Source organism: Telmatherina bonti (genome assembly GCF_933228915.1).
Source record: "Telmatherina bonti genome assembly, chromosome: 19".
Taxonomy (NCBI): Eukaryota; Metazoa; Chordata; class Actinopteri; order Atheriniformes; family Telmatherinidae; genus Telmatherina; species Telmatherina bonti.
This window is the reverse complement of record NC_136617.1, coordinates 17,635,037-17,653,390: the sequence shown is the minus strand read 5'-3', so window position 1 is coordinate 17,653,390 and position 18,354 is coordinate 17,635,037. Positions and strand designations below refer to the sequence as shown.

Sequence of the window (18,354 nt, the reverse complement as noted above, 5' to 3'; positions counted from 1 at the left end):
AATCTCATTAAATGACTACCATTCTCTTTCACCAGACTGAACAACAGAAACGTAGATGACAGCTGTGCTCTTTCTGATACACACACACACAGACCCGTGTGTGTGTATGTGTGTGTGCGCGCGCGTGTGTGTTTGTGTGTTTCTGTGTCTGTGTGTACATGTGTGCTAAAGAGGGGGGAGCCAAAATTCTTTACTTTTAATATGATGTGATGAATTAAATCAAAAATTATTATTAGGTCATTCAAGTAGTTCATTATCCACAACTACCAACTATTATACAGCTATTAAACTTTTTAACCATTTCAATGAACCAAAAAAAACAGCTTCTTAGATCTGTGGATTAACTTTTTTCTGACTTTTAATTGACTTTTTAATTGAATTTAATTGACTTTTTCTGCATTTTGTAAAACTGTTTTTCAATAAAATGTATGTGAAGTTCATTCTTTCATGTAGCATCTTTAATCATATACATCGTCATCCTTATAAAATAGCATTAATGGGAAAGAATAATTCAAATTAGTTTAAAAAAAGGAAAAGGTAGAAAAGGAGCTGAAATAGGCAGCAGCTGATGAGAGGGGAGTCAGAAGGGCCTGATAGACAGAGTTTGGGGGGGCACAGAAGGAGCACATTGACACCTCCCCCTCCCGCTTCATTGTTGAAAATAGAAAGTGGGTTTAACCATGACTGCAGGGCCTCACACACACAGACAAGCATTCACCATCTTCCCTCCCTCTGCAAAGCATCTGTCTGCCCGCCTGCTGACATCAAGACCTTTTCGGGTCACTGAGCCTTTGGTACTCACACACACACCGCAAAATCCTTCCCATAAACACGTGCCATAAATTTATCATTGACATCAAATACTAATTGTCATTCAAAAAGACACAGCCAGAGAAACCCACACACATCCAAAATTTACAATATAGAGCACATTAACATCAGCCTTTTTTATTTGAATCCTAGTTTATTCCAAAGTCTGTTTCATTTGGGGAAACGTGAATGCACGAAACGGATTCTGATTCAGATTAAAGAAGCAGACTACAAACACGGGTCTCAGCCCGTTTCAAGCCGACCAAATACAAGAAGTCACAAAATAAGTCACTTCCTGCATTTGCCATCGTATTGCATTGTGGGTAAATACACAGTGATGGCGTTGAGGGTCCTTTGCCTCGTCTGTAGTTCTGCAGCATCCTTCCATGAGACAAAACAGAAAAATCAAAACAGTGAAAGCTTTGTGCTCCATGTTTAGCTCCCTGGTAGAGAAAACGGAAATTCAGAATGAGTTTCTTCTTTATGCAGGTCTTGTCCTCTTTTGCTAAATATGAGTGCAACACCATCTTTGACCAAAGTGCAGCGTGAACACAATCTTGGTCCGCATGGATACACCCCCCCTACAACTGAGCCGAGTCCCCAATCGTGGACTATCCTGATGTGAATGCACCCATAGAATCCAGTCTGCCAAACGGAAGTCACTCATGGCTCTTAGCACAGGAGATTAATTCTGCATCCACAGGGAGCAATCAGGTTTCAGATCGCCCCAATGTTGAGGGTTGATATGCACTGCAGACCTCTGTTTATTTCTCTCTTCCAGTCTCTTGTGCATGCCTCAGTGCATATTAGAAGACAGAAACAATGCTATAAAAGTATAGAAATGTAGCAAATTTTGACTAATTTAGTGCCCAGGTGGAAACTTCTAAATTAATCAATAAATCCTGTCTGTGATAATTCTTAATTCTGACTGGGATTTAGTTCAACAGATTAGTAGTACCATCTACTATCTACAACAGATTTTAACCCAAGTGCATAAAAGTCAAAGAAAAAATTATTTGGGCATTAAAAAAACTTTAAGTTATTCTTAAATATTTTCATAGGCTGGGGTTAAAAGATGATGCAATCCGGATACTACCAACCTAGTCCTCATGGTCTCCTTCATCCCATTCCTGTGGTGGGAGAGACATTCAAGAATGTCATCGTAGGATGGACATAGAATGGACTGGTTCACTACCCTGCACAAAATCTGGTAATCAGTTTCTATTTACTCTGATGTGAGCTGAAGCTATTCCACTGTATAAATACTTCTGGTGATCTTATCGTAACTCCAACCAAATTATTTTCTAGCAGCTTTTGGCGTCACTCCAAACCAACCAAACGATGATCCTTTGTGCTACTTCCTTCATTTGAACCAAACCCAGACCAACTCTAGCTTTGCTCCTGGCACTTCAGCATTTTAAAACTCAGATCTAGTCCTTCACCTACTTCAGGTTACTAACCTATTTCTCCATATTGAGATGAGGCTGTAACAGTCTTAGATTCTTAGTTTTACCAACTATGTAAACCAGGTGAATTGTAGAAAGAGAATATGGCACATAAAATAGGATCGTCACCACTAAAAATCTCGTTCACCACACTCAATATGGACATTGGACATGGTATTCTTTTTTTCTGCTTCTTTTCCCTTCATCATCACTGATTGCTTAACTAGTGCTTCCATTTAACTTTAGTAAGTCTTGAACTGCCTTACGTCTTATTTACTTGGTCGGTTATAACATGACAACACATTTTGCAGACTTTTGCCCACAGTTAATTCAAAAGCAGGACATTGCATTGTTTGTTTTATAAATATTAGGTACAATACTGTTGGTTCTACCTCTCTCCACAAGAATTCCTCCTCTTACCTTGACTGAGTCCAACAATTCTTTTGGGAAAAACCGCCTCAAACCAACATCTTTCCTGAGAGAAAATAGAAGCAAAGATAAAGATCAGAATCTTTGTCATGTTGTAATTACATCAAGGAATGTTAATTGGCGAGCAATTCACTTTTTATCTGATCTCCGCAGAGTACTTTTTTCTGTTTTGAGATATGACATACAACAGCTTCAGACAGATACAGTTAGGCAAACAGACAACAGAGTAGAAACAGAAAACTATGACTAAGTGCTGACTACAGAGCTTTACTCATTTTCCTCTCCTCAGATTAAAGAAAAACAGAAAAAGCTAAAAGGGAGAGATGGAGAGAAGAAGGGAGAAGAAGAAAAAGGGGAAATCACAGAGACAAAGAAAGATGTGCAGAGCTATAACAGGAAGCTAACTAACGATTCATACTCCTCTGAGGAAAAGATGAGTACAGGGGGAAAAGAGTGAGGAGAGAGCAAATTACGTCATGTTTTCTGCCTCTGTTTTCCAACAAAGGTCACAACTCAAATCAATATCCCAGTCATTTTAACAGTTTGATTAATTTGTGTGACGTGAATAAATGGATGTGAATCACTGAACTTAGTGCTGCATAGAAGCATGACTATAAAAGGGTTTTCTTTATTAAAATCAAGCCGTTTCTGTAGCCGGTAAATAACCACAAAAACTACAAACAGATTAAGAAGATATGTAATCAAGCTGATTAAATACATTGTACTGGCTTCCAAACCACAATGACTAAAAATCAACAGGTTACCAATAAGCATGGACCAATGGCATCCATCATTCCCAAAGATCATATGGGAATTTCTGGCTTTATTGTTCAACAAGACTCTGCACTCTTTTTTTTCCACAAATGTCAGTTTGCTGAATCAAAGACCTAACAACACTTTCCCTTTTTCCCTCTTTCTCTGTTTTAAAATATGCATGACATGACATCTTTTTTCAATCAACAGAAAAATGGCAAGGGAGCTGGAGAAAAAAACAACGTGGAGCAGAAAAGAAGAGGATGCGAGTAAAGGACTGAGAAAACACAATGAGTGAGACAGTGGGCATTCTTCTGGGTTAAATGAAGAGCTCATTAAGCTGATGGTCAGAAAGGCTTCAATGGAAAGTGGTCGTCCATTAGCGTCAGACCATGTTAGGGCCAAGCCTCATTTAGACCTCAGTTTGTTAATTGTTCACTGGCAATCACTGGCCAAAGGGACAGAAGTGGGCCAACATATGGACAAAACAAATGTACAAACAACAGTTTTTCATCTCACAGATTGTGTTCCCAGACTCAGACTCCTAATAACCTTAAAATTCACAATTGGTTTCCAACTATCCAGGCTTCTAGGAAAGGCAAACATAGGAAGTATGTATCAAAAGCTGATAGTGGGTTGTAGTTCTGATATTAGTAACCCCGATTTCAGGCAGAAAATCATGCTTTCAGGTACGGAGGAGTACAGATGTGATTAAAAGGGATTGGTGTGCTGGAAAGCTTGGGAACTAGAGTGGAAGGGATGAGTCACACTGATATGTACTGATGCTGGTATTTGTTCATGAAGAAAATACTTACTCCAGTAGTTCATAGTTGGACTTCTTGTCCAGAGCGTTTCCTCTCATCTCTTTGAAGAACCTCCTGGAAATGAAACAAGTGGGACAAAGCAAGGTCAGATCCAATGTCTGCAGACACTCTGACATCACCGTAGGCATTACATGTTAGTTTCTTTCTGTAAAATCATTCTAAACTACTTTCAGTTTGATTAAAATAGAAAAGACAAGTCACATTAAAATTATATCTGAAAAACAAATGACTATTGCTTCAAAAAAATTAAAGCAAACATTGACTAATGCACAAATGGATCATTAGTGTAGCTGCAAGGCAAAGAAACTTACTACATGGAAAAACATAAGTAAAACAGCTCAAAAACAATGTAAGATGGTTATTATGTTTTACCTGATTTCTAGACAGCCCAACTTGAGAGCTACATCTTGTTCAACCTGATCCCCAATTTGTGTCATGTAGTCATGCTTTACCTGTGAGACACAAATACCACAGATTAAAGTTCATCAAAAGTTTTGGTTTTTTGTTACTCTCTAAATGGCACACAATCTATCTCACATGGAAAAAAAAAAAAATAAAAAATAAAAGAGTCCTACTGACCTAAATTATCGAAAGACAAGAAGGCATGGTCTTCGAGCAATGCCATATGTCTCAGTGCTGGCGGCTGGTAGGAAAAGAGTGTCTGAATGCTTATGTGTGTCTGTTTGTGTGTATACCTGGTGGTAGAAGTAGCTGAGCGTAGGTTTGTCTTCTGTAAACTGCTGCACAAAGCCCTTTGGTAGATATCGGATTCTTAACTCATATCTACAGAAAGAAAGAACCCAATAGAGAAAGTCAGAATTCCTTCAAGAAAACTTTACAAACATCTTAACTCACTTTAAATAGCACAAAAACTCTCAACTAATATGAGAATTTAAGGATATGTAGTACTTGCACACTAAATTTGGGGTAATGGAAAGTTTTAACTAGCAGCTTTCCACTAAATACTTTACATGTGCCATCTGGCTTTTATTAATTTTGTATATTAATTAAGACATGGTCCAGTTTCATGAATAATACAAATGTGATACTTCAGTGTGGAGGAGAGGAAATGATCAAAGTATCAAGAAGGGAGACACAGATTATAAACACAAGGATATTCAGGTGAGCAGAAAAACAACAATGTGGATTTGAAACAGACCAGGGACAGAAAATCTGTTTATTAGAGACAGACGCGGACCCAAAGAGGGTTGTTGACTTAGTCAGACAAAGCTGACATCTGGTTCTTTTTTGTTCTTTTATGTCTCCAGTGCAGAAGGTCTCCTCCTCACAATAGCATTAACACCAACACTGCCACAATAACGGTAATATATACAACCAAACTACCCAGTGAGCCAGCAAGGCCACGCTTCCCACAGCACAGACGGGGTCACAAGATATTTTATTACGCTGTTTGAAATAAATCATAGCAGCTACTTTGGAACACAAAATTGCAGAATGCTGATGCTGGCTTTTTGGAGAAACGCCTACATTTACAAGGATAAATAAGTCATGTCAAATCAAAGCAGGAAACTTCCAACCGTATTTTTTCTAAAAGATGTGTTTAGGAAAGAGAGATACACAGCTGCCACAGGATCCAAGACCACACATAAGATTTACAACAAGGAGATAAATATACCACAATTCACTCAACCGAACAAAGAATTAACATAAAAAAAAAGGAAACCAAACTAGTTTTATCATCCAACTCCTCACTTAGCAAAACAGTAACAGTCTTTTGTTATTTCATATTGCTGGGATTCATCTGACTAAGCGTCGACATCAAGAAATGCAGACAAAGGTCAGGAAGTAAATGCAGCCGCACAGAACCCCATTTCCCTCGGCTGAGTTGGCATAACATGCCTAAATTCTGTGCTTTATACGGTTCTAGCAACTGCTACAATCGGAAGAAAGACTTTTTACATGTCCCAACAGTAGTGTGGATGACACAACCCAAATTAAAATATCTTTTTGTTTTTTTTAGGCTTTTTAATGTGTTCTTTTGGCTTGCAGTATACTACAAAGTCTGCAACAGATAATTTGTGATGTCAATCGCATCAATGCTGATTAATTCTTCCTGATTATATGAAAACTCTGATTCATTTAAACTATATGGGTCATAATCTCAATTTACGCATATTTTTTTGTTTCCATATTGCATTTGCACCAGCCCATGAAATCCCTAAGTCTACTCTGTCATCCACTGTCTTTTGACGATATCAATATGGAATTAATCAGAAATTGTATTATATTAAGACATTTTGAAAATAACCTATAATGCAGACAACTGAAAACAGCACAAACTCCAAAACAGACAATATATATTCCTCAACATAAAATTTCAACACTGAAGATTCATCTAGAGTGTATAATATCATCAAAATATCCAGAGAAACTGAAAGAATCTGTGCACAGAGAAAAAAGCTGACGGTCAAGACTAGGTGTTCATGATATTCATGTCCCCAGGCAACTCGAGAGCAGTACATTAGTTCCTTTGGCAGCTTCACATCTATGTGCGCACCAACAATGCTCAAAAGTACATAATGATCTTAGAGTAACAACTACTCCCATCCAGACAGCATTGTCTCTTTCAGGGAAGGCCTTGCATATTTCAGCAAGTCAATGCTAAACAACAGACTGCAACATACTGGTCTCCCTGCTGTCCAGACCTTCCAGCAGCTGAAAACACTGAGAGCTTCATTAAACATAAATCTGACAATGAAGACCAAGGATCGTTGAAAAGCTATATTCCTGCATCACATAAAAACAGAACAACAGTCATTTTCAAAAACTCCAGCAACTGGTTTCCTTACTTCCCAGATAGTTGTCAAGAAGATGGGATGCTATATAGCTGCAGCTGCAGCTATAATTTTCTATAAAATGGTCAAAAGTCTCAGTTTCATCATCTGATGTGCTGGTATTTTTCTATTGAGAGCAAAACAGTGGATCTTGACAGTTTGTAAATCATTACATTCTGTTTTTTATTAACACATTACACCGTACCACAACGTTTTGGCATTAGGGTGTTAGTTACTGTCATCTTCTTGCTGCTTTGCAACCGGATGTGGTGGCACTTAACATATAATTTATACTTGAAACTGACAAAATCATTTCTATATCAGTGTTAATGTCAACCATTCAAACAGCCTTTCAAACACACACACACACATGGACACTTGTCTTACGTTACCTCCACTCTTCATTTGGCCGTGCTTGTTCATATTTCTCTCTGATATGGGACACACCCATATCTGGGTGGAGCCAGTGCACTTGGTCTCTGGACTGGCTGCTACTGAGACGTAGGCCAAAGCATAGAGTCCAACGAACTTTATGGATGTCCAGAATCTTCTGGATTATTCCCTGCAATCAAAAGTGGAATAAAAATAAAGGCATAAACTGAAAATCAGACTGACTTTTGGTTGGTCTGTAAAGGTAAACTAAGCCAATATATTAAATCTTTTTCACATTTGCCAACAGCAGGACTGTCTAGTCACCAGTCCAACACATGCACATCAGTTTAGGTTTATTAAAGTAACACAGAAGCACGGGGGGGAGGGGGGGGGGGGGGGGTTAGTTAGTCTGCCCCACTTCACTGTGTCAACAGCTGGCATTTTTCATCAGGTCTGAGAGGGCATCACTCTTTGGATGCATTTATATGTGTGAGCAGGTGACTTCAAGCAATTTAACATGACGTTCCCACCCAAACAAGTTGACAGGCATTATACACCCCCAATAATGCTCACAGAACCGTGTGTGTTGCAATGTAAAACACTAGGAGGGGTCTGACCTAGATACTGATGATGAGAAGGCTCAAAGGGGAATAGAGCAGAGGAGATTTTCACTGACATATCCTGTATGACCATTAACAATATGAGCTGTGCAAGGGAGTTTCTGAGTCTCAGCTGGATCTACTGCTGCGTTAAACTAGACTGGTACACACAAACATAAAAACATGGGCCCCTTAGGTCGCATGCAAGCAAAAAAATTCTCTTTGTGCTGAGTGTCCTTTTTACAGCTGACAGCTAAGACCTTGCACTGAGGACAAACGGTGAAAAAAAAAAATTAAATAAATAAAAATAAGCTTCAATGTAAAGGGTTACATATAAGGCTCAGGGATAGTTATAAACACTGTTTATCAAAACAGTAAAGTTTGTTCTGTTCAATTCTAGCAAAGTAAAACTGCCAATTTTCAATATGAAGCTTTTTGGCCTCCGTGTGCCACCACTTCAGTGCATCTCGACATGAAAACATCTCATCAAAATGTAAAAAAAAAAAAAAAAAATACAAATTTAAAAAAGAAAATTCATTTTAGTCCCGTAGTTTCCTAGAAATTCACAAATCTCCTAAAAGTGCTGAGATTTAGTGATCCCCTCACTAAACAATTTAAGAGTTAAGGTTTTCACTTTAATTATTCACCCATAATGCCCTAGTCAGACAACAATTCTGATGTCACAAAAAAAACTTACAATTTTCAGCCCACATAAAGGCAAAATAAGAGTGTGTCTCTTTACCCTGACATCAGTTGCATCTCCATATCTGATATTTGAAGACCAGAAGCTGTGTTCAGTGTTTGTCTCAAAGTGGTGGAAGACTTTCAGAACCCTGTCCACGGAGCCAGCCACGGTTCGGTCCGATCCTCCTCCACTCAGCTGTGATTTGGCACCTCCTAGAAAGGCACTATTTAGGTTGGGTTCCAGGTAGGCTGTCGCCATGGTGTTCCCTGCTGACACTGCCGCTGCTAGGTGTCTGTCATATTCTGAGGAGATGGGAAGGAGGAAAAAAACTAGAAGTTAGTTAATTAGGAATAAGTTTAATTAAAGCAGCTGACATGAACTCCTAAACTTTAATTATTCTATAATGTTCAAATTTAATTTCTAATGATTTTTCTGATGATGATTTACTACAAGACGTAATCAAGAACTAGGAGGGTAATAACTACCCAAAACAATTTAAGTATTAATTGGTCAAACGCTGATCTTGTGGCCAAAAAATATCAACTAAACCCTACTTGCAACGATTGTCATTTTGTCAAAAAGTTTTACCACCTAAAGTGGAAAATTTAAGGTTGTAAATAATGTCCACTGTCACTTAAAGTCAGTTTGCAAAAAAGTCAATATTTTCTGGATCAACTGGAGACAAAAAAAGCCAGTTAGCTACAGTAAAGCTACTGAAAACCATCAAACTGGAAGAGCAGGAACAAGCTCAGTTTTGGCATTTGTGTTTTAATGAAGCCTTGAGTCATTTCTAAGAAAGTTGTAACCAGCAAATCTTCCAGTAAGACCTTGTCTGTACAATGTAGTGACTTCCCTTTTCTCTTTGGTATTTGTAACAGAATGTCGCACCTCTGATATTGCACATTTGAATCCCCACACTCCCATTTTCCTCCCAGCCTTTCCTGTCCCTCTTTACACAAACTTTGTACAGCAAGTATCTATTCTTCATGTGTTGTTCTTTGGCAAGATAAAATACAATGAGCAATAAGATACCAGAGAGAGAGAAATAAAGAGAGAAAAGTAGAGTCAGGGTCACGGCTCATTATGTAAGCACCCGTGTCTATAACACAGAGAAGACAATGCACCATAGGCCGTCATTTCTTCCTGATTGAGAACTTCTGACATTCTCTCACTTCCTGCAACTTTATCTGGAAAAGGCTCAAAAAGAATTACCTTCATCGTGTCCGTGTGTAGTATGAGCATGACAAATGTATGTGTGTGAAGTTGTCAACATAGAAATGGAGAGAACGATAATATGATCTGCTTCAGGTTTCATCTTTTGCTTGCCTTTCTTCCTGTGCTCCTCCTCTCTCCTCCATTAAAAGAAAATGGATAGGGTTTACCAGGTAATTACACCTGAGAGGGGTGGGGAGAGTGTATGCAGACACACATGCACGGACATAACTCGATGGAAGGATTGTAAAAGCCATTGAAGGACATATTATAACGAAAAAACAAAAAGTACCCAGTGGTCATTCTGCCAATGTCAAATAGTGCCGATGCTTGCCAATCTATCAGTATAGCTTTAATAATCTTCTTTCTCCCTCTCTCTCTGTCTTTTACACACGCACACATAAATACAAACGCATAACCTCTGTGTGGCATTGGTAGCTTGGCAATATACCAATTCAGTTCCCATGGAGTCAGATGTCACATTGTGAAGAGTGGTTTCATGCTACTTATGTGTGTTTCTGCGTGTGTACTTAAAGGACATTTCCTTCATACCTCTGTCCCAACACACGGGGAAAGGGCTACAGCCACTGGTTGCCATGGAAACGCATGTCTGTCCCAGCCTATGTCTGTCTGCACCGAGGACTGAGAGACAACTAGCTGCTTCACAGCCTCGCATCACAAACGGTGAACTTCTCGTGTAGAGAAGTCAAATAAATAAACACACCGAAATCCAGACACAACAGCGGTGAAACGCTCACATAATCCAAACACCACTTTACACCCTGACAGAAGACGTCCACAGTCTCCCAAAAAAAGGAGTTTCTAAAAGGAGTTAAATCCTCAAAAAGCCCATATTTTTAGTGTCTGCTCTTTGGAAAGTGAAAATCCTCCAGAACAACACATCAGGACAGAAGATGTGAAAGGTAAACATCCTCCGCAGAGTTTCTGCTTTGCAAAAGCTTGTTCTTTTAATCATTTCCTGTTATCCAAAGTTCCACAAGACCAAAGAAAAATCTCCCCAGCAACATAAAGTTACTTTCATCCACAAGCTTCTCTCTTCGTCTTTTTCTGTCCTCTTCTGAGCTACTCCTCAGCAGCCCCTCTCTGATGAAAACATACGAGCTCCTTCATGCCTTTACTCCACAGTAACAGCGCTGACGAGGAAGTATCCAGCAACTGTTGCTCAGGAGAGAATTTGGGTAATCTGTTTCAGTTGAGTCTCTGTGCCGGTAAGAAAAATGCTCCTCCAGCTAAAGCTTAAAATGAAATCCAACTTGTACAGTGAAAATCCAAAGAACCTTTCGTTAGTTAGTGGTCACAGAGAAAAAGAGGCAATTACTGCACTGAGTAAGAAACAAACAGAACTGTCTTCTCATGGAAATAGAAAGTGAGAGAAGTGATTAAGCCATTTAAACAAAGGACGCAGAGACAGAGGGACAGAAAGAAATGCAGCGATTGTTTCTGGGTGAATGAGAGGAAAAGGAGGACAGAGCAACACAAGTGAAAAAGTTGAGTGGGGAATGAGGGAGCTCAGGAGAGGGCTGTTGGAGGAGCAGGAGGAGCTAGATACTATTAATATGCTAATCTTGTGCTCCCCATTCAACAAAAAAACTCCTCCCACATTTGCTTCTGAAGTCGAGCTCAGAACAGCTCTTATCTTATCTGGAACTAGAGTTGTTACAACTAAAGAGAGTCCTTAAGAACGATTCTAAAAACACAAAAGTACTGTTTAAATTCACTGAAGACAGAGATCAAAACAAATTATCAGCCACATTAGCCAACTGGGATTGGACATTTAGTATTTGTACAATTTCATAAATTAAAAAAAAAAAAATGAATTGAGAGGAAAACATTTTTCTTTTTTTTTTTTTACCAACATAAATGTCCTGGTTGCATCAAGCTTGCAAACTAGCAGCTGGGAGCAACCAATCCATTTCCAAACCACAAAGTATCAATCGATCACACACTTTATACTGCACAATTACATCCACTCAGCAAATGATTTTCTTTTATCTAATCTCAGGGTCAGTACAATTTGACACCATGTGTTACTGACAAACCGGATACTACGTACCATTCATGAAAATATGAACGCCCATTGAACACATGGTTGAGCACATGTTGAAACTGAACGAGCCTCAATCAATTACTGACTAAACACCGACACTGAGAAAAACGGGAGAAATGTTCAAGCAACTTGCAATGCAGGCGACATAACTGAGCAGTCATTTTAACGTGTGTCTGTATGTGTGTGTGTGCACGCGTGGGTTTCCTATAATTTGTGGTCCATCTCAGACCTTGGCCATTGTCATTGAAATGTGGTGGGAGCACGGGGTTCCTGAAGTGTGCATGTGTTTGTGCATGTGCCTGCATTAGTGTGTGCGTACATTAGTGTGTGTGTGTGTGTGTGTGTGTGTGTGTGTGTGTGTGTGTGTGTGTGTGTGTGTGTGTGTGTGTGTGTGTGTGTGTGTGCGTGCGTGTGCGTGTGTGTGAACTGTGGAAAGCTTTTTGTCAGAGGGCCGGATGTTGCCACAAATGGGAAGAGCTCTTTTGGGAATGAGCCAAATGTCTTTCTCTCATTTTTTTCTTTTTTGTGAACAGCATTATTTTCGCACAAGGTAACATTTAACTAGTAAAGGTTAAAAAGGTAAAACTCTAAATAGTAATAAGTTGATTTGATATTTTATTGTTTTGAGAAAAAAGCTAGTATATTTGTTTTGGACTCAACTGAAAAAACTAAAAAGAAATACAAATGTGCAACTTGTACATTATCATTGACTGCTTGGAATAGATTACATAAAAAGTATTAAAAAGTACATTATGCTGCAGTCACAACTAAATGCAAAAGCAAAATTTTGTTTCATCTTAATGTCAAAGACTGATTCAATGCGTGCTGATTGGGGATGTTACAGTACTTGTAAATGTATTCACACTTTTTGGTATACAACATTCGGTATGGAACAGACAAGCACTAAGTTCCCGCACAAAAGAGTAAGTGACTTGCATTAACTACAGCCTCCGGGTAGCGGACGTTATGGCTAGCTTTAAGATTCTCTTCCATCGCTAAAATCTCCTGATTGTTTTGCATGATAACAAATTCTATAAAGTGAATAAAACACATGTTGAAAGGTTTTTACTTTGAGTACAGACTTTATCTAAAAATGTGTGCTGATTGAAACAATGGTTTATTACCCAAACACACCATAGCCTTTAAATTAATCACGTTACTTTATCTTTTACAGCACACATGCAACTAAAGATTTACTTTTAAAAGAACACAAACTGTGGATCAAATTGATATTTGTAAAACTTTGAGTAATTTTTTTTTTTATTCTCTTGGAACATCACTTGCTTCCTTATAATATGTATGTGCAAACTGTCTGTAAAATAGAGGAGGCCAAGCTATTTTTATGCTATATCTTTTTAACAAGCTTTTATTGGAGAGTTTACTGCAAGCCATAAACTTTTTTGTTTTTATTTCATTTGTGTCTACACCATAGTAAGCAGCATTATATTTTGCATTTGTTCCCTCACCACATGGAAGTATGCAATCATGACCTTCGAACCAAGGTATGTTCTGAACTGTGATTTTGGCGTACTGTAACACCCCTAAAACTGACATTTTAGAGTTCATTAACATATTTGTAGCACTCTATTTTTATGATAACATGTATTACATAGTAATTTGACAATTTAACAACACCAATTGAGAAAAACAGATTTGTTTAAAACTATAAAATATTACAAAAGATGTTTTAAAGCGTCCACATTTTCTTTCTTGTGAAATAAAACATTAAAACAGTGATGACGAGTTTCCTCCCAAACCGACTCCTCTTCCTTTGTTATTTTCTTACTTCCTCACAGGTGGCAACAACAATTGATAAAGCTAAGTGTTACTCCAGAGGGATATTCTAAAAAGATCAAAGTCTTTCAGTATGCCCAAACGGAAGGGGGGGGCAACAGCACTGAATTTAAAATGTAAACATGCTGGTGAGTCATGAACACGTTAGTCACATGTCATAAAAGGATGGCAAACCTTGTTTTCAGGGCCTCGTGCCATGACACATTCATTAATTTATGCAACAGAATATTATTTCGTACCCTCAAGGTGAATGGTACTGTTGTAAGTGAAAAGGAAATATATTTTTTTTATCTTGTGAAGTGTGAAGGACAAAATTAATTTCACTGAGTCCATTACCGTGGTTAGTGTCTCTCTCCTGTCCTCTAATGTGACCAAAACAAAGACATAAAAAGTCCCACTCTGTGTTCTTTCATTTATTATCTTAAACATAAATGTCTAACATAAATGTGTGCCTATTCTTTTCATTAGAAGCCATACTGAGTTCAAGCATCCTTAGCATGAAGTCTCCATTTTTGTATTGTCTGAATAAATATTAACAAAATGAAGAGTTTTGATAGATTTAAGAAAAAAATGACCCTCTTGTACAATTACAGTATCTTCAATATCTGAAAGAGCAATAAAACCAACCAGTAATCTGAAATGAGGAGCTACAGTCAAGTCCATTTTTCTTTCAAATATTGTGTTATTTCAGACAGAGTATGGTAATTACACAACCATTACTTTGCAAAATTACAATCACTTTGAGGAAATACTTTTTAAAATTCTTCTATTTTTTTTTCTTAGTCCGATTAAGGGTTGCATGGAAGCTGAAGAGTCATACAGCTCGTCAAGTTCACACCAACTCCCAGGAAGAACTCAAGGTGATCAATTAACCTAAAATGCTTTTTAGTGGTGGGAGGAAGCCACAGTACCCAGAGAGAACCCCGGCATACACAGGGGGAGAATATGTAAACTCACTACACCAAAGCCCCTGCACAAACCTACCCCAGCCAAGGCTCAAACCAGCAACTTTCTTGCAGTGAGGCCACATTGTTAACCACCACACTGATTAACTTTTGTACTTTCTTTTAGACTAAATGTAGTTCATTTAAGTTTCACCTCATGGCAATGAAGTGGACAATAAAAAATTTCTCTAACAATGAATTTCCTTTTATAGTATAAGTGTGTGAAAAAAGCAGCGGATTGGTCTCTCAGGTTGTAGAGGATGTTCAACGGTCAGCTGCTCACCTGTATAGTAGGTAATTCTGGAAATATCTGAAAGACAAATGAAGAAATAACAGTAAGCTGGTTAGTTTAACTAAACAAATGAATACACAAGTCTTAAGCTTATTAAGTTATGTCTCAAAACAAGTTTCCACCATTCAGTTACTGAGCATGAATAGCAGGAGGTATGTCATGGCCTGCTTCACAATTTATACCAGTTTAAATAGATTAAGAATCAATCAATGTCCTGTTTTCACACACACCTTTTCACAGGGATATTGATTGATTTTTTTTTCTTCAAATCAATATTCCATTGTTGCATGATTTACTCAAACTCGTGATATGTCAATGCTTCAATGCTTAGAAAGGGGAGGGGGTCTAAAGCAGGAAAAGCTTTTGTTCAGCATTCAGGTCTGGCAGCTGTTAGATGAGGATGTTACACAGACTGTTTTAACCTTTTAGCCTCCATCACTTAAGGATGAAGCCCAAAAGCAAAACAGAGCTTCTCTGGCTCCACTCAATCACACTTTTCTTCTAACCAGTTTATAGGTCGTCTTGATTTGCTACTACATTTCCAATAGCATCGTTGTGAGTCCAATATACAAATTAATCTGTTCCTGATGAAAGAAGTTTTGGACATTTCACATCTGATCCCATTAGATCTCCAGTTTCTCACAACAGGGTTTTCAATTAAATATCTTCTGGCTGTAGCAGGGTATACTCACTAATTTTTCTCATCTGTTATGAAGGAAGACAGAATGAAATATGTGGCTAGAAGGACCTCTAGACACACATAATTAGGATACAAGCCAAAGTGTCCTGGGGCAAGACACTGAACCCCAAGCTGCCCCCTGATGTGCCTATCAGGGTATGGTTATTTAGTATGAGTGTGCGTGTGAATGTGTGAATGTGACAGATAGTGTAAAGCACTTTGAGTGGTCAGCATGAATGAAAAAGCGCTATATAAGTACAAGTCTGTTTACCATATTTATATTTAAAACACACACACACACACACACACACACACACACACACACACACAAACATATAAACCCACACACATAAACATATATGAGAGATATTTGTCAAAACAGAATATTGTACATATACACGTTCATGTGGTCATACACTTCACTACAAAACCTATACAGCTCCTGAGCTTCAACAGGAAGTCCAGAAGAAGCCTCATGGGAACTCATATATGGCAATGACAGAGCTGTGTGTAGGTCAAAAAGGATAAGTGCGTAAGTGCTTTAGACACCCTCTTGTACACACAAATACTGGGTTGGCAAGCACATAAACACACTGTATTAAATGACAGAGATAGCTGTCAAAGATGACGTAATGGTAAGTCGAAAACCCCACAGAATAAAAATTTTTTAAAAAAGCCATCAAGGTGACTCATGGTGGTTGTATTACCAACACAGTGTAATCTGAAGCCATAACAATACAGACTTTGTGTGAATGGTAGAAAATGTGAATTGTAGCTTTTATGGCAACCTTGAAGCAAGCTGGTAAGTTAAACAAGATAAAAGTATAAAAACAACAGTATGGGAGGGGAATTGAATAGAAAAAATAAAAAATCTGGATTTTTTGCCTCACAATTTTAAAATAGATATTTTTGTTAAAAAATGGATTTTTCTTTCCATAAATTAAAAAATTCCATGTTAAAAAATGGTCTTTTTTTGTTTTTATTGATCTTTTTACTTGTCTTTTAGGGCATTATAGCAGCAGAATGAGGGTCTGGCAAATGTGTTGCTGAAATTAAGAAGAATCACAAGTAAAAAAATTTTGTACATGTCGCAATTTAAATCGAATCATCCCCAATAATTTCTCAGTTCTTTCTAGCTTATAGAAGAATGAAGGAACTTGGGAAATTAGTCCCTTTTGTTACTTAAGTGTAATGATTATGAATTGAAAATCTGTTTGAATCGAGAATCGATTCTGAATCGAATCGTCACCCCAAAAATTGGAATCAAATTTAATCATGAGTTTTATTAGATTCACATCCCTAAAAAGAAACCTTTTAGATTTTATCATCTAGAAATAGAATCTTTGAACAAGATTTACTCTGCAATAAAGTCAGGATACAAGTGCAGCTAAGCTGAGACTTTAGTGTAATGTAGCTACAATGAATCTTATATGAATCTTATCCAATTTCCTCAATTTTGAAAAATCATCCTACCAAATATAACACAAATGACTACTTCACATGGCCTAACTTCATCCTCTGTGACCAAAATGGATCACAGTAAACTGATTAGGAGCAGCTCGTGATGACAGAGAATGTTTTAAAGTGCTATAATGACATCTAAATAGGCCTGAAACCTTGAGACACCATCTGTCTCCCGGACACTGTCAGAGCTCCATTCTGCCTCTATTTGTCTTTCTCAGTCTCTCTGCTAAGTACTATGTAGCCTGAAATCTGTAGTCAAATTGAAATTGCTGCAGTCTAGACTAAAAACCAGAGGAGACAGTGGCCTTTCATGTCTGAGAAACATGATTAAACAGCAGCAGAAGAGCAGAAACAAAAGTTTCAGACATCTTAAAAGAAAAGAAAATCTATATCACCTTCACAGTTTGTTTCACAATATAAAATACAAATTACTTTTTTCACAGTTTTTTTTTAAATAAAACCAAAAAGTAATATTTTGCTTTGATTTTTCACCTTGATGGAGTATGTTTTGTTCTTCCACAGGGCTAATTACAAACCACTCTGTTTATTCATTGTACATAACGTGAGCTGTTGGTGTCTCGTCATTCACATACACACACACACACACACACACACACACACACACACACACACACACACACACACACGCACACACAGAAAAGCCTGCTTTTTTTATACAGGTATATACAGCACTTGTTCCTTAAGTGGCACTTCAAAAAAAGAAACAGAAAAGGAACAATGATTCATTTTACAGATCTTTATCATCTTCCTATATAGATATGTATTATTTATATCATATATTTTACTATACATTTACTGTAAAACTGTTTACCAGTCTCTTAGAGGAAAGTACTACCACTTTTATGCCCTATTTTCTTCACACTAATAAAGTCAGCATGTGACCAAAATAACAAAAAGAGTATGCTTATCACAACCATGCTGCTATTTCCTGCATGTTGAACCTGCATGTTGGCAGATGTGTTTTCTTCCCAAAGTCAGTTTGTAATCATTACCTGTTGGTTTAGTAAAAATTACACAAAATTTACAAAACCAAGTTTGATTAAGCTTGATGGATAGTTGCAGCACATACAATGAGGGAACATATTCATCGTTTTATGCACATCAGGATTACCAAGCTGAAAGTGCAAACTAGAGTATTGAGCTTGGAGAATGCTCTGTTTCATCTGCA

At 37.8% G+C, this 18,354-nt stretch overlaps 1 protein-coding gene across 6 annotated transcripts in view; it reads right to left on the bottom strand.

The window, feature by feature from the left end:
- Positions 1 to 18,354, bottom strand: part of LOC306770042 (focal adhesion kinase 1-like) — a 65,836-nt gene that overhangs the window by 29,344 nt on the left and 18,138 nt on the right. For 5 of the 6 annotated variants that reach the window (XM_079258813.1, XM_079258816.1, XM_079258817.1 and 2 more), the window contains exons 2-8: positions 15,014 to 15,040; positions 8,770 to 9,014; positions 7,449 to 7,618; positions 4,957 to 5,044; positions 4,634 to 4,713; positions 4,253 to 4,315; positions 2,676 to 2,730 (exon numbers count right to left, since the gene is read on the bottom strand). In XM_079258813.1, the coding sequence (XP_079114939.1) occupies positions 2,676 to 2,730; positions 4,253 to 4,315; positions 4,634 to 4,713; positions 4,957 to 5,044; positions 7,449 to 7,618; positions 8,770 to 8,970 (657 nt within the window). In that variant the 5' untranslated portion in view covers positions 8,971 to 9,014; positions 15,014 to 15,040. The remainder of the gene's footprint in view (positions 1 to 2,675; positions 2,731 to 4,252; positions 4,316 to 4,633; positions 4,714 to 4,956; positions 5,045 to 7,448; positions 7,619 to 8,769; positions 9,015 to 15,013; positions 15,041 to 18,354) is intronic. The other variant, XM_079258815.1, reaches the window with a different exon arrangement.